The 14,535-nt window shown below is 35.9% G+C and overlaps 1 protein-coding gene across 1 annotated transcript in view; it reads left to right on the top strand.

The window, feature by feature from the left end:
* Nucleotides 1–14,490, top strand: part of LOC124630146 — a 28,257-nt gene extending 13,767 nt beyond the window's left edge. Inside the window, exons 9-21 of the mRNA XM_047163881.1 lie at nucleotides 141–254; nucleotides 673–869; nucleotides 1,254–1,351; nucleotides 1,761–2,002; nucleotides 2,368–2,541; nucleotides 2,980–3,114; nucleotides 3,563–3,700; nucleotides 4,121–4,433; nucleotides 4,771–4,904; nucleotides 5,378–5,564; nucleotides 10,644–10,783; nucleotides 13,306–13,454; nucleotides 13,889–14,490. Of these exons, the coding sequence (XP_047019837.1) occupies nucleotides 141–254; nucleotides 673–869; nucleotides 1,254–1,351; nucleotides 1,761–2,002; nucleotides 2,368–2,541; nucleotides 2,980–3,114; nucleotides 3,563–3,700; nucleotides 4,121–4,433; nucleotides 4,771–4,904; nucleotides 5,378–5,564; nucleotides 10,644–10,783; nucleotides 13,306–13,449 (2,016 nt within the window). The 3' untranslated portion in view covers nucleotides 13,450–13,454; nucleotides 13,889–14,490. The remainder of the gene's footprint in view (nucleotides 1–140; nucleotides 255–672; nucleotides 870–1,253; nucleotides 1,352–1,760; nucleotides 2,003–2,367; nucleotides 2,542–2,979; nucleotides 3,115–3,562; nucleotides 3,701–4,120; nucleotides 4,434–4,770; nucleotides 4,905–5,377; nucleotides 5,565–10,643; nucleotides 10,784–13,305; nucleotides 13,455–13,888) is intronic.
* The last annotated feature ends 45 nt before the right edge of the window (nucleotides 14,491–14,535 follow it).

The raw sequence follows: 14,535 nt of genomic DNA, 5'->3' as shown, positions 1-14,535 counted from the left end.
TTAAAATTTTTGCGACACTAAAATTGTATCACATGTCCTTTAAGCCAATCTAAAAAACAAACCGTACAGAATATTAATACTTAAGGTTTACACTCGCATCTTACACTCGTAGTAAAGTTCCTTACGTACATTTGCTACAGAACGCCCAGCTAAACCTTCGTTTGGAATGCAACAACTGCCAACGCACCGTCACTGTGTTGAGGAAGAAGTTCGACGCCACCAGCTATGAGGACTTCCTTATTGGACTGCTGCAGGTAAATATTACTATTTGGTTAATTGATTAAGTTGACAGTCGAAACAGCGAAATGTGAAGAAAGTCCTCTAGGCTTTTGTATTTGGTTAGTGAAGAAGAGTTCAGTACGCACACAAATGAACATTACATACTTGTTTATAAGCTGAAGAATGAAGTGAATTTTATAAATGTTATTTTACCATAGTTATGTTAGCATATTCGTAAGCCCAAATTCAGTTACATCACACTCGGTTAATGAACCTTATACAGTTACTTTCTAACTTCATATCTCGTTGTATCAGTCTTGTTTTGTGAAAGCAGACCTGATTTTTTTAAAAGTAACCTGTCTCTTTGGTTGATTGGTATAATATGTCATATCCACCCATAGATTACCACTATATATGAAGTTTTGTTTAACAAATTCCCCTTAAAATCCGCAGATGTGCCGCAAAATGGACTCCCTATCAGACTCATGCTCCATGCTGGTATTCAAGTACTACGAGAACATAGTGGCTGCACTACAGAAAGACCTGACTCCTCAGAGCATGTGCCACGTGAGCGGACAATGCGCTTACAAGTTCCATCAGCACGACGAGTTCACCTTCCCCAAAGATTTCACTGATTTCAGGCCTACCGAGTAAGTTAATAACTATCATTATCATTGAACATCTTTGGCAGTCGTTACGGGTAGTCAGAAGCCAGTCTGACACCAGTCTAACCAAGGGTTATTGGGTTGCCCGGGTAACGGGGTTGAGGAGGTCAGATAAGATAGATAGTCGCTTCATGTAAAACGCTAGCCCTCAGCTTCATGCAGTTAGACTGGAAACCAAACCCCAGCATAGGTAAAGGCTAGGCAGAGTTTTTAGAGTACGTAGTAAACAGAAGATTGAAGTTAAGTTAAGAGTTATCCGTTAAGAGGATCCATAAAAAACACCTTAAAACCCAAAAATAATATTTCTTTTTCGCATATATTAACAAAAAATACAGCACTTATAACATAGAAATATGTTTGTTTCTGAAGTGACGTGCCATGCGAGCTGTGCGAGCAGCTGGTGAAGCATCTGCGTGACGTCATGGTCGCCAACACCACCGAGCTCGAGTTCTACAAGGTGCTCAAAGGTAAACTATCAATATCATGTATGTTCTTCTTCTCTGTCGATTTGCTCTTGGCAGAGCGGTCGTGGTCACGTTGACGCGTCCATGTTAGGGGCGCACACAGCTCTTCTCACGATCTCCCGCCATCTCTCTAAGTAACACGAGCTTTACTAGAGATTTTGTGATTGTATGTCTACTAAGTAGGTACTACTAACCGTCGATTATGATGTTGATTTAGCATGTGAAGTTTTCAAGTTTACATATAATTCTAATGCATTAGAAATAAATTCGTTCCGTCAACTTTGAACTTTAAACTAGCAACGAAAGGTTTGCTTGACTGCAGGCCTTCTATAACAATACATATGAATGCTTTGTAAGTGTGGTTTACAGGGGTGTTAAAACTACAAACAGTACTCATTATTCTTCTTCACAGGTCTATGCAAGCAATCCGGCAAATTCAAGGACGAGTGTCTCCACCTAGCCGAGGAATACTACCCGATGATCTACAAGTACTTAGTAGACGACCTACAGGCCAACACCCTTTGTGCCATGATCGGTGTCTGTGGCAATAAGACTGACGCCCCTATTGCTCCGCTTGTGTCCGGAGAGCTGGCTGTTAAAGCTATACCCGCTAAGCTTATTGGTGATAACAAGAGAGATGCTACGACTGACACGGTGCGTTTGATTTTTTTGTGTTTGACGAAATTTGTAATTTCAATTGAGGGTGATGGTTGAAAAAAATCAGTCAGTTTGGGTTGAGGTGTCAAAAAAGCGGTCGCTCCGTGTAAAACATTGATACTCAGCTTTATGTAGTAACTCAACATAGAGTTTTCTCATTGAGAAAAGGCTTGTCATATAAATAAGTATACCTAAAATTGTCTATTGTGATATATGAAATTATATGTGAAGTTATTAACCCTCATTCCTTTTCTATACGAGAAAAGGCCTATGCACTGCAGTAATATTACAGATTTGTAGATTACTTAAACTATTTTTTTTATGCTACGACTTTCTAATAATAACTACAATTTCCCTTCCAGCTGGCCCACATCCCGGTACAGAAGCAGACCAGCGTGCGAGTAATGACCGAAGTGCCGCCGCTGCCCATCGAGCGCATGTTCGTGTCGGTGCCGCCGCAGGGCAAGGCCGCCTGCTCCTTCTGCCAGTACTTCCTGCACTATCTGCAGGTCGAGATCAGCGATACACAGACTGAGGTAAATATTTTTATACAAAGAAAGAAAGAAATAGTGTTTATTCAGACTAAAAATGATGCAAAGAAGAAACAAGAATAAATAAAATACAAACTAAAACTTCATTGACATGAGCGCTGACTAACCCCTATTTTCTTACCTCGGAATAGTAAACAAGTTCTGTGTGAATATTTAAAGACTGTGTGGCAGTTCCACAAATAAGCGACATTTAGCAAAAGGTACCGTAGATATTTACAAGTACCGGCTTTATAGTTCAGGTAAAACTCATTATCTCTTTTTATGTCATAGTTTGTAAGGTATGCAGAAATATTTTGTAATGTGAACTTTTTACCAGAAGAAGAGCATTTTTTAAAGAGGATTTTTAAAGGATTGGATTTTAGCGTAACGGCTAATGGAGAGCAATTTTTATTCAAATAAAATGATTATCTTTTACTTTGGCAGGACGAAATCTTCCAAGCAGTAGACAAGGCTTGCGACCGCCTGCCGCAGTCAGTGAACGCGGAATGCAAACAGTTTGTGACGCAATACGGACCCGCTGTCGTCGCACTGTTGGTGCAGAGAATCGACCCTGCTACCGTAAGTATATATAAACAAATAATATAATTACCGTTAAATACAGAATAAACTCTCGCATTATCTTATTATGTCAACTTATTCATGTCTTAATTACGAAATTACAACTGGACGCAAAATGTTCACATCTCAAAATGGTAGCTTCCTACCCTAGAATATTTTAAATTTCTCAATATTTCCATTTCTAATTATGAAAATCTGCATATGTATAATTTATTTTTATACCTATTTATATCATTTAGAGTAGTTCTTATGTATTATGAGATGACCAGGAAAATACACACTTACATGCATATGTAGGTATTTGTTACATTCACTAAGAAATGATTATGTGTGAACTTTTATATAAAACTTTTATAAGTGTTGATATTTTGAAGTTCTTTGTATACATACGTATAAGTACAATAATATAATAATTAATATAACATCATATATGTTATCTTTTCCCCAGGTTTGCCCAGCTCTTGGAGTCTGCCCGTCAACGGGTGAAGTCCGTCGCGTTGACATCAACTCGGAGAAGTCCAACTGCCCGCTGTGCTTGTTCGCTGTCGAACAACTAGAGACCATGCTCAAGAACAACCATACTGAGGTATGTTATCCTTGTGTTATAGTTAAATAAATTCTAAGATTTTATTTATAACAGGTAAAATTATTATACTTTCTGTTTTGCAATTTTAATAAAACTGATGAGTGAGTACAATAAGAAAGCAGCTTCCTTGGGAATATTGACCAGGGATGTATTTATAATGTCTGTAGTTCACCATAGTTTATCAAGTGGTAACAAGTGCCACCACTGATTCCCAGATCGAGAAATGTGTTTTTAAGATACTCATACTATTCATGTCTAGACATTACTTACATGGTTAAAATATAAACCAACTAAGTTAGAGAAAACTTATATGAGATCGCTATATAAAGCGGATGTACCAACAGTGACGTTGATATAATTAATCTTCAAAGGAGTATAAAATATTAATTTATTAAATAATCATAATTTTGTACCCCACAGGAAAGCATCCGCCAAGCTCTCGACAACCTCTGCACCCACCTTTCAACGAAACTCCGAACTGAATGCGTTGACTTTGTCGACACCTACTCCCCGCAGCTGGTTGAGATGTTAGTCGCCAACATGAACGCTCAGGAAATATGCGTGTTCCTCAAACTTTGTAAGGATGAGGTCAAGGACCCGTTGAAGGTCACCACACACAGTGCCATTGACAAGTACCATGAGAAACCACATCTGAGGGGAGATAGGAACAACTTCAGAGGCAAGTCACTGCTGCCTACTGAGATGTTGGTGACGAGCAAGGACCATGATATTGGTGAGTATTTTTTTTTGTATGTTTTATGTTGATCGGTTTGTAAAGGTTTCTAGACATATAGTTACATAGTACACATTATTGTAATTTTAGGTAGACCATTGATTCTACAACCCGAAATAATTATCAATGGTATCATGCAGTCATCCAGTACAATAGAGTTTATTTTTAAATGGGTTAATCTTCATCACTTCATACTCGATAAATATCAATAAAATTGGCCGAATTTCTAATATAGTTGATTATGTTCATAGTCAAGCATTGTTGGACTAATAATTTGAACTCTCGCTTTCACCTGTTTTTTTAAGTATATATTCTAAAATATGTATGTTATGTTTAGAAACGAACGAGATCTACGACAACACAGTGAACGGCCGTCCGGTCCGTCCGACTGTGTCGCAGAAGACTGTCTGCGTCGTGTGCGAGTTCGTGCTCAAGGAGATCGATGACGAGATCAAGGATAAACATAACGAGGTATGTACATATTTACAAAACATATAAAAAACTATCCTAGTAAAACAAACAAAAAAACTTAAACAAACGAGGTATGTTGTGTATATAACTAATTTACAGAAAAACAGTACACTTTTGTATCACCATTACTTTCAATGTAGTTGTCTCAAAAGGCTTCTGGGTGGCTGCGGCCATGCTTTCGCCTTTCAAAAGTCCGAGACTCTGTAGTCTCGTGTGGATGGCAAGGCACACTTATATTTATATCTTACTTACTTTATAGCAGATTATTTACGTATTCGAATATTTACTATTTACGTAGTCGAATTTCGTATAAACAATCTTTTAATACTGATTTCCTACCTGCACCTCATGAGAGATTCTTGCCCCTCTATTTTAAAGTTACGCTTACTTTCCCATTAACAATATTAGCAAGAATTTAAATAAATAATAAAAACCAAAATAACCTGTATTAAAAACATATTTTCTCCATTCAGGACGAAGTAAAGAAAGTGATTCACAACGTGTGCAAGCGCATGCCTAAATCAGTCCGCGCTGACTGCGATCAGTTCGTAGAGAAATACGCAGACTTGGTGATCAGCTTGCTGGCGCAGGAACTGAACCCGGAGCAGGTGTGCGAGGAACTCAAGCTGTGTGACGGCATCAGCGTTGCTTATGTTAAAGGTAAGTTGTATTTATAATCATTGTTTTTTTTTTTTTTTAAGAATGTGGTAGTCTTCGAACTCCACGTAAAAAAAGGACCTACATTGAGATTCTTTATTTAAAATACGAACAATGCCAGATATGAAGAAGGTGTTTTATTTAGTTACCACCATAGACATAATATTAGTAAACAGGACTGCGCATATAAACCCAAAAAACGAGCCGAGTGAAACAGTTAGTACGGAGGCTGTCTGTCCCTTTCTAATAGGGTGACTATGAGATTAAGCTATGTGAGACAAATCCGAATTTGCTAAGATTATTAAACACAGATTAGTATTGAAGTTTTAACTTACGCAGTTTGTGACCTTAAGATACTAATAAAGGCTTTTAATAATTAGCGGAAATTAGCAGTATAAATGCAGGAAGATTCGAAGTGAAGACTGTTTTTTTTGTATTTCTACTTCATAGTAGGGGAGGCAAGAGTGCTAAACCGGGAGTGACTCGAGCGTCAATGAGACCTATTAGATTGCGAAGCTTAGATGATAAGAAGAAAAAAATGTCCTGACATACACACACTTTCATCGGTGGGTGGAGCGGCTATAAACTTTCAAAAATGTAAAAAAAAACAGTTGCGTGGACATACTCGAGCGCGTCAGATATTAATAGCATGCACGTCGTACGTCATTTTGAAAACATACGTATATTAATCTGACTGTTTCCATGGTGGGGGTGGTCGTAGGTAAGAGTTAAAAATGGGAAAAAAAATAATTTTATCGAGCGCGACAGATTTTCAAAAGGGGTGTTAAGTGAACCAAAACGAAGTCTCTTATGCAATAATCTGACGATTTAGACGTGACCTAAACTCGTGGCCATTATTTGAAATTGCAAAAAAAAATCGCCATTTTGAAATACTCGAGCGCGTCAGATTAAGATATATATGGTTCATTTATGTACCCTTAACGTAATCATCTTATAATCTGACGATTATCTGGAGAGACTCGCTTAATCTGACAATGGAAAGTTTTTAAAACTAATAATAATCAATACTGTAACCTAATTTTCTTTGAAAAAATTAAATTATAAATTTAAAAAAACCCCCGACCCAAAAAAAAAGCACGCAATTATTATGACAAAAGGTTAAAAACGCTAAACCCTATAAAAAGCAAAAAATAACTTTTAACACTACGTAAGTACCAACTAAAGCATGTCAGACTAAACTAAATTTTGTCGTGTCGGGGGACCGCTCTAATTTATTAGCCTAACGTTAGAAGTAATTATATACTACTACATTACATATACTTCTTATAACTTTTTATACAATTTTGTTTAGATACGTGTTTTTTTTATACGAATGTTGTAATTAGGTAGGTATCATTTGATTTATGTAAGTATTTTTAAAGGTAAAAAGCGGTCCCCCGACACGTCAAAATTTAGTTTAGTCTGACATGCTTTAGTTGGTACTTACGTAGTGTTAAAAGTTATTTTTTGCTTTTTATAGGGTTTAGCGTTTTTAACCTTTTGTCATAATAATTGCGTGCTTTTTTTTTGGGTCGGGGGTTTTTTTAAATTTATAATTTAATTTTATTTCATGCTTTTTGAAGGAGCTCCTTAATTTTTCCTTCTTTCATTTAATTTCTTTTATTTTAAGATGGGGTCGCTATATGCGATCTCGGCCAAAAGAAGCTGTTTAACAATCCTCATGACAAACCAGCTCTGGGAGAATTGCACAGATTGAGAAACAACAAAGATTAACCTTTGGTCATTCTAGATTTTCAGCAAAAATATAAATCGGTTTATCCGTTTCATTCCGGCATTCCAGGGTTTCATCCGCCACATCCCATTTCCAGCATCAGGTTCTCGTCAATCAGAAACATGAAGAGAACTCGTCAAGACAAATTCAACGAGCCCAAACTCGATGGGTTTACTAAACGGCAGTTCAGGGTTACGTCTCCTATCTTCGTGTCCTAACAGCAGACCAGCTCAGTGGTTCCAGAAGACATTAGTATTTCAAATTTCAGATCCCACATATGCTTGCAAGTAAACTGAGCGTGTAACATTCCTATCACACCTAACAAACGAGCTGATGACCTTGAAGACCTGAACCGATTTCCACCAAACATAGCTAAGAACACTCCCGAATGACATTCCTTTCAAACAAAAAAAACCGCATTACAATCGGATCATCCGTTTGGGAGCTACGATGCCACATACACACACACACACACACACAGACACGTCAAACTTATAACACCCCGTCGTTTTTGCGTCGGGGGTTAAAAATTAACACCAATGTCGTTGTTTTTTAATTTTGTTATAATCATTATCTAAGTCGTGGTGGCCTAGTGGGTAAAGAACCAACCTCTCAAGTATGTGGATTCGATTCCAGGTCAGGCAAGTACCAATGCAACTTGTCTAAGTTTGTATTTACTGTCAAGTTTATCTTGGACACCAATGTCTGCACAGCAAGTACTTAGTACTTACAAGACATACACGTTGTAGCACTTTGGTATTCCTTTAAAACTTGAGATATCAATAGATGTCCACCTCGTTGGACGTCCACCAACGAGGTGGACAGACGACCTTATAAAGGTCGCCGGAAGACGCTGGATGCAGGTCGCTTCCAACAGGTATCTGTGGAGATCAAAGGGGGAGGCCTATGTTCAGCAGTGGACGTCCTATGGCTGAGATGATGATGATGATGATGATGATATCAATAGATTATTTAGTTTTAACTTTTACACACTTTTTGATCTATATCCCAGAACGGACAAACATTTCAACAAAGCTGTCATAATAAAGGTTATTCTAGATAAAAAGGCCTATCCAATGATATGTATGAAATTGCTATTGGCGGAGTGTACCAATCTGCTCATACATTACATACATTTCTATAATAATTACATTGAATTATAATGACATTGATAAATATACATGTGACATAAACAATACAATTGAATCTATAATAACATGACTTGACGGAATTATCTACGCGTAAATCTTACAAAAACTAATTTTATTCAATTTAATACATATAGATAAAAAAATACGGCTCATCATCATCTGCCTAGCCTTTTTCCCAACTATGTTGGGGTCGGCTTCCAGTCTAACCGGATGACTAGGCCACCACGACTGTATAAAAAGAAGACTATAAAGAGTAATTATAGAGGACATAAATTACAAGAAGTATACGAAATGGCATTTCTCGGTATCACGATAGACAAACAATGCAACTGGAAGGCACACGTATTTAACGAAAGTATCCAATAAAATGAATCGTCTTCGTTAAAAACAGTATATATGCATATTATGTATGAGTATGACTTCCTGAGATTAGCGAGATCAAACAAAAAAACTCTTTAGCTTTATAATATTAGTGTAGATTATTTAAGACCCAAAATGTACCAACACTTATTGCAAATGAATTGAATTGAAAAAAGAGAGAGAGGAATTGAAACCTGAGAGGAGAATCGGCATCATGTAGCTGCACGCTTTAAACTTTATCGATTAATTTTCCTTACTTCGGCTTACGGGAATCGTCAGATTATATATTTTTCGTGAACGTTGAATTATTCCCTTCAAAATAAAAAAAAAATTAGCCGCGCTCGAGAAAGTCAAGATGACGTTTTTTTTTTTACAAGTTTGCTTCCTTCCTACTTCTTATCGTCAATCGCAAATTGTCAGATTAGTGGAATATACACTTTTTAGCATATAACTAACTTACCCTATCTTAATCTGACGCGCTGGAGAATGTCAGATGATATATATTTTTTTACTAATCTGATCCTTTATTCTAGACACGCGGCTACATATACAGGGCTTATACTTGGTGGAGGTGTTAAATGGGGTAATAGGTACCTCCCTATATACTAATCTGCCGCGCTTGAGTAAATCCCAAAATCCCTTCTAGGCCTCCCCTACTATCATATATAGAGCCATTTATGTCGCCTTTCTTCATTTTTTGGGAAGCTATAACAATAGTACAACAGTTTTAAAATCCATCACCCATATTTTGACTCGTTACAAGAATTCATGGGCACCCTAGTTGTTTGGTTTACGAAAATGTTATTATTAGCTAACCTGTGGAACGATATATTGCAACCACCATAGGATTCACTTTTGCAAGTAGAAACGCAACACTTTTTCCCCATTTTAATAGTTTAAATTGATTTAATACAAAAAAATATAAACAAAATTTTAAATGCTGATTACGCGCCAAGAATGTTCAGGGTTACCGCTAGAAAATAAAAAAAAGCAAAATAAAAATTTATGTTGTTTATGTTTTAATAATAAATACGAATAAATTAATGCGATTGTTATTAATTTGTTGACTTACAATTGTTAAAATAAGATAAAAATATAAGTGATTCAATTGTTTTTGGGAAGACAAAACTTTTGATCACAACATTTTTTTATGCTGGCAAGGTGTTAGAAAGAGACAAACAGCCTCCGTTCGAACTATCCCTCTCGGCTCGGATTTGCCTCTGTGTATTATGCAACCAATTTAGTACCTTATTGCGTTACTATAGAGTTCATTTTCGTAAATATATATTTTGAGCGTGCGCAATCTTGTTTAGTAATATTATATCTATGGTTACCACATGCACCTTACTCATGGTTGATCTTGTAGAAAATGACGTGTGACCGTGTCGATATCTACCGAGATGTCATACAAGATTAACAGAAACGATTTATATCTATAGTTCGGCCATTCAGAGAATGCGTTCCTGACACGTCGCGATTGAACTGACGACGTAACTTTGCAATGGCGTTGCAGTTACGATAAAAATATTTTTGCTGGTTGTTTACCGTTTTAACAATTGAGGAGCATTAAAACAACATTATTATATCAATAATCAATGAATGTAGTTACGTCGTCAGTTCAATCGCGACGTGTCAGGAACGCATTCTCTGAATGGCCGAACTATAGAACGCACAATTTTCTATGACGAAAAGCTTTTTGTTGTCTATTCCATAGTCTGTGTTTTAGAGATTAGAAGAAGAAAAGGTAACTTTAAAACCATTTTTGAAACTCAACCACCTAACCAGTACTACTTTTGAATGAACTTTATTAATTTACTAATAAAGCAATATATTGTACAGAGGAGATCCTAGACTGCGCGGTATGCGAGGCGGTGACGATGGCTGTGCGTAAAGTGCTCAGCAACGACAAGGTGGATCGCGACATCGTGCAGATTGTGGAGAAGTCCTGTGGTCTACTGCCCGCCAAATATAACTCTCGAGTGAGTATCATACTGTTGATTTGTATATCTAATTTCTACATACGTATATATAAAGGAAAGGACATGTAAGTTACACTTCTTCTTACTCAAGAATGGTTGAATATTAGAGAAGAAATAGCGAAGGGCATAAGGATAGAAGTTTTTGACTCCAACCGGTGTATAGTTCCCTCGGAACGTGAGTGGCAATAACTATGCTTCATATTATAAACTAGCTAAATTGGAGTAAATATAGATATGTATTAACAATGCAAAGTCATCTGGAATTTGCCTCTGAAGTGTGGAGTCCCATATATGCTGTGCAATCTCAGAGGATTGAGAGTATCCAACGAGCGTTTACCAGACATCTGGCGTATATCTCGTCCGGAATTTCACATAGGGTCCCATACTACCAAAGACTAAATTTCTTTAAAATGAATACTCTCCATAATCGTCGCAAAATTCATGACATTCAATTCTTACACAAACTCATTAATGGAAAGACAGATTGTAGCGAATTAGTTCATCACATTAAACTTGCTGTTCCCACCAGAATACCGCGATACCCAATCACCAAACCATTCCACATTCCATTTTACAGAACCAATGTTGGTAAACGCTCGCGTATGGCACAAATTTGCAGTGAATATAACTCTTTGTGCGGGAGCTCGGACAATTTTGACATTTTCCATGATCCCTATAATAAATTTAAGCGCAATGTAAATGCCTCATATAAATTAAATTTTGCACAAAATTTACCAATTTGAATAGTACCTTGTCATTTGCCTCTATCGATTCTTCTTCTTTTTTTTTATTATTATTTTTGTTATGCATAGTTTGATTTAGTTTAATTTAAGTTATTTTTAATTTGAACGTTGTGCGCACCTGTAATTAACATATTTACGCAGGACTTATTACAATTGTAAACTTATATATGTGAAAGTATTTGTAAATAAGTTGTTGGTGTGCCTAAATAAATAAATAAATAAATTATGCATAGTCGCACAATCAATTTTGTCGATTACCGAAATCGTATGCAATGTTACAAAAGGATCTTAATTCTGATATCAAATAAATGCACACTATAAAAGTATAAGATAATGCGGTGATGTCAAAATATGGTGCAACCGCTCGAGTGCACCATATCAACAACTACTTAACTTTCTTTCGCGGGTTTCCTCAATCCCGGAGGTAACTATTTCTATCACCCGGATGATGATGTATAGCCTATGGCCGTTTCTAGGTTAGGAACCACTAACCACCTATATACCACTTATCTGTCAATGTGCTGAATTTCGTCTGCATCGGATCAGGCAATTTAGCATGAATGGTTAACAGTTTACAGGACAGTTATATTCGCATTCAAAATGTTTTATAATTGTTAAAAATAACAAGTCCTCTTTTTCTTAGATCTCTCTCTCTCTCTCTCTGATATATGCATCATGACTGACCTACATAAAAATGAATTGTGTAATGTGCATTGCATATCATGTGACCTATATAATTCCCCCTTTATAAAATCAATGAATGTGTAACCCCAATCGAATGATAATAACAATTATATTAAAAGGGGGTAGATAACGAAAACAAGGAAAAACTTTGTAGATATTTTTGTAGAATAAATTACCTAACTGGTTCTAGTGGAAGGCATATTTTTTAAGAGAATTGTCATTCTTTTTAAAAAGTCGGTCATTATATATCAGTTTTTCGATGAGATTTTCGAGCTTAACCGCTTAAATACATTGCAATACATTAAACCCAATTATAAAACGATAAAGTATTAAAATCTGAGCTAACTACTTGGTTATCCATACAAACAGGCACTCCCTTTTTAACGAAACACATGTTTGCGCATTTAGAGATGTACTTTAATATCGATATCTTTATATCGACAATGAAAAGGATTTTATATCTTTACGTAATTCGATGGTTGTTTTGTTAATATTACTTTGTAATTGTGACTTTAATACCGATTATCGGGAATTATTTTATTGTTATATGGCAGGTTATTTTGCTTGCGATAAGTGGATCAATATTTATGATTGTCACCAATGAATGTCGACGTTGATATGCCATCAATCGGAAACCATTATCGTACATGACACTGTAAAAAACTTTTTTTAATTCTTGTATTTTATGGTGACTCTTCAAAAACGAGTAGCGTAGAGCTTGTTTTTTAAAATATGTTTATTAAATATCTGATGGGCATAGGCCACAAGGTTGAGACCTCTTGGTTTGATGATATGATACAAACAAAACGTGTCCGTAAATGTTTCCTATGGGTGTACTGCTGGCTGTACCATGTAACTATAACGATAATCAAACTAGTAGTAATTTTTAATGTCTTTTTATATATAAATATTATATACTTTAAAATGTAATTACATTTTGTATATTTACTCTACGATATCCATTTCATCTCTGCATAGTAATTGATCGGCTGGTTATCGTCTAGTAATCGTTCAAGTTAAAAACCCACCCATAACAGGTCCTAAAATACATCAACTCCTAATTTCTTATAGTAATAATAATTATTTATTCCCCAGTGCCACACAATGATGGAGATATACGGAGACAGCATCATTCACCTGATCGAGGAGTTCGGCACGAAAGGCGTCTGTCAGAAGATCGGTATGTGTTCACCCTCCGACGCCGCCTACGTTCACATGTACCGCGAGAAGAGGAACTAATTTCTGTAAGTGTTATATACTAGCTTCGGTCCGGTCAAACATGGCCCACATAACGGTGGGTCGACATGATACCAACTTGACACAGACTCATAGAATTTTGTCTGCGCAACAAATCGGTGCATACAAAAGTCTGAGCCAAAGATAAGTCTGCACAAACATTATCGTATTTTCACTCAGACTTCAGATTTTTACACAAACTACTAGATTTTTACTCAGACTTCAGAAGTTCCTACAGATATTTGTACAACCAGTATCGCAACTTGTATTGGACCTACCATAATGTTACTTACATAGTTCTTTTAGGATACTTACCTTTAGGTAACTATTATTGTGATATTACAATGATAACATCAAGAATTAATCGATAGACTACAGAAGATACTAACTACGTGCATTACTGAATGTATAAATAAATTGTAATATCGTTTATTTTTTCCAGATTGGTTCGCGGTGTGTAGCCGATATTCGTAATCTCCTAATATTAATTTTACTTAAGTCATGATTTTTCTACCAAATCTGTGTAGTGATAAGTTTTCATTTTAACAAAAATTGTTGTGACTATTTTTGTGGTTAGATAATTTAAGTGTTTTAAAAAGATAATTATGTGAAACGTTAAAAATATTAAGATGTTGAAATGAACTGAAAAAATAGAAAAGTATTTTTGTAAAAATTGACGCGGAGAAGTGTACTTATACTTTGCGAAATAAATAGTCACAATAAAGTTTTGTTTCATTTAGCTTTTCTTTCTAATGTTGTTTAGATATTTTTTCACTTTAAAATATTTATCATTTTAACGAAGTACATACATTTTATAACATCAAGTGAATAAATAATATCTAGCCTGCATTTGGAAGTAAACGTGATTTTAAGTGTATTTTTAGATGTTTCTTAAGTTAATCGTATTCTTGACAATTTGTAGTGGTCATGAATAACCAGTAACACGCTATTAACATCATATATTGCAACGACATTGTAGTTACACGCGCTAGCCTGTGATAGCTCATTTGTAAACTGTTTCTATAAATAAAGTTGGGAAAAGTATATTTTGTTGTTTATTTTCCCCATTTGCACTACACCGCAGTAGAA

This window comes from Helicoverpa zea, chromosome 4 (genome assembly GCF_022581195.2).
Source record: "Helicoverpa zea isolate HzStark_Cry1AcR chromosome 4, ilHelZeax1.1, whole genome shotgun sequence".
NCBI classification, from domain to species: domain Eukaryota; kingdom Metazoa; phylum Arthropoda; class Insecta; order Lepidoptera; family Noctuidae; genus Helicoverpa; species Helicoverpa zea.
This window is presented reverse-complemented; position numbering and strand designations above follow the sequence as displayed.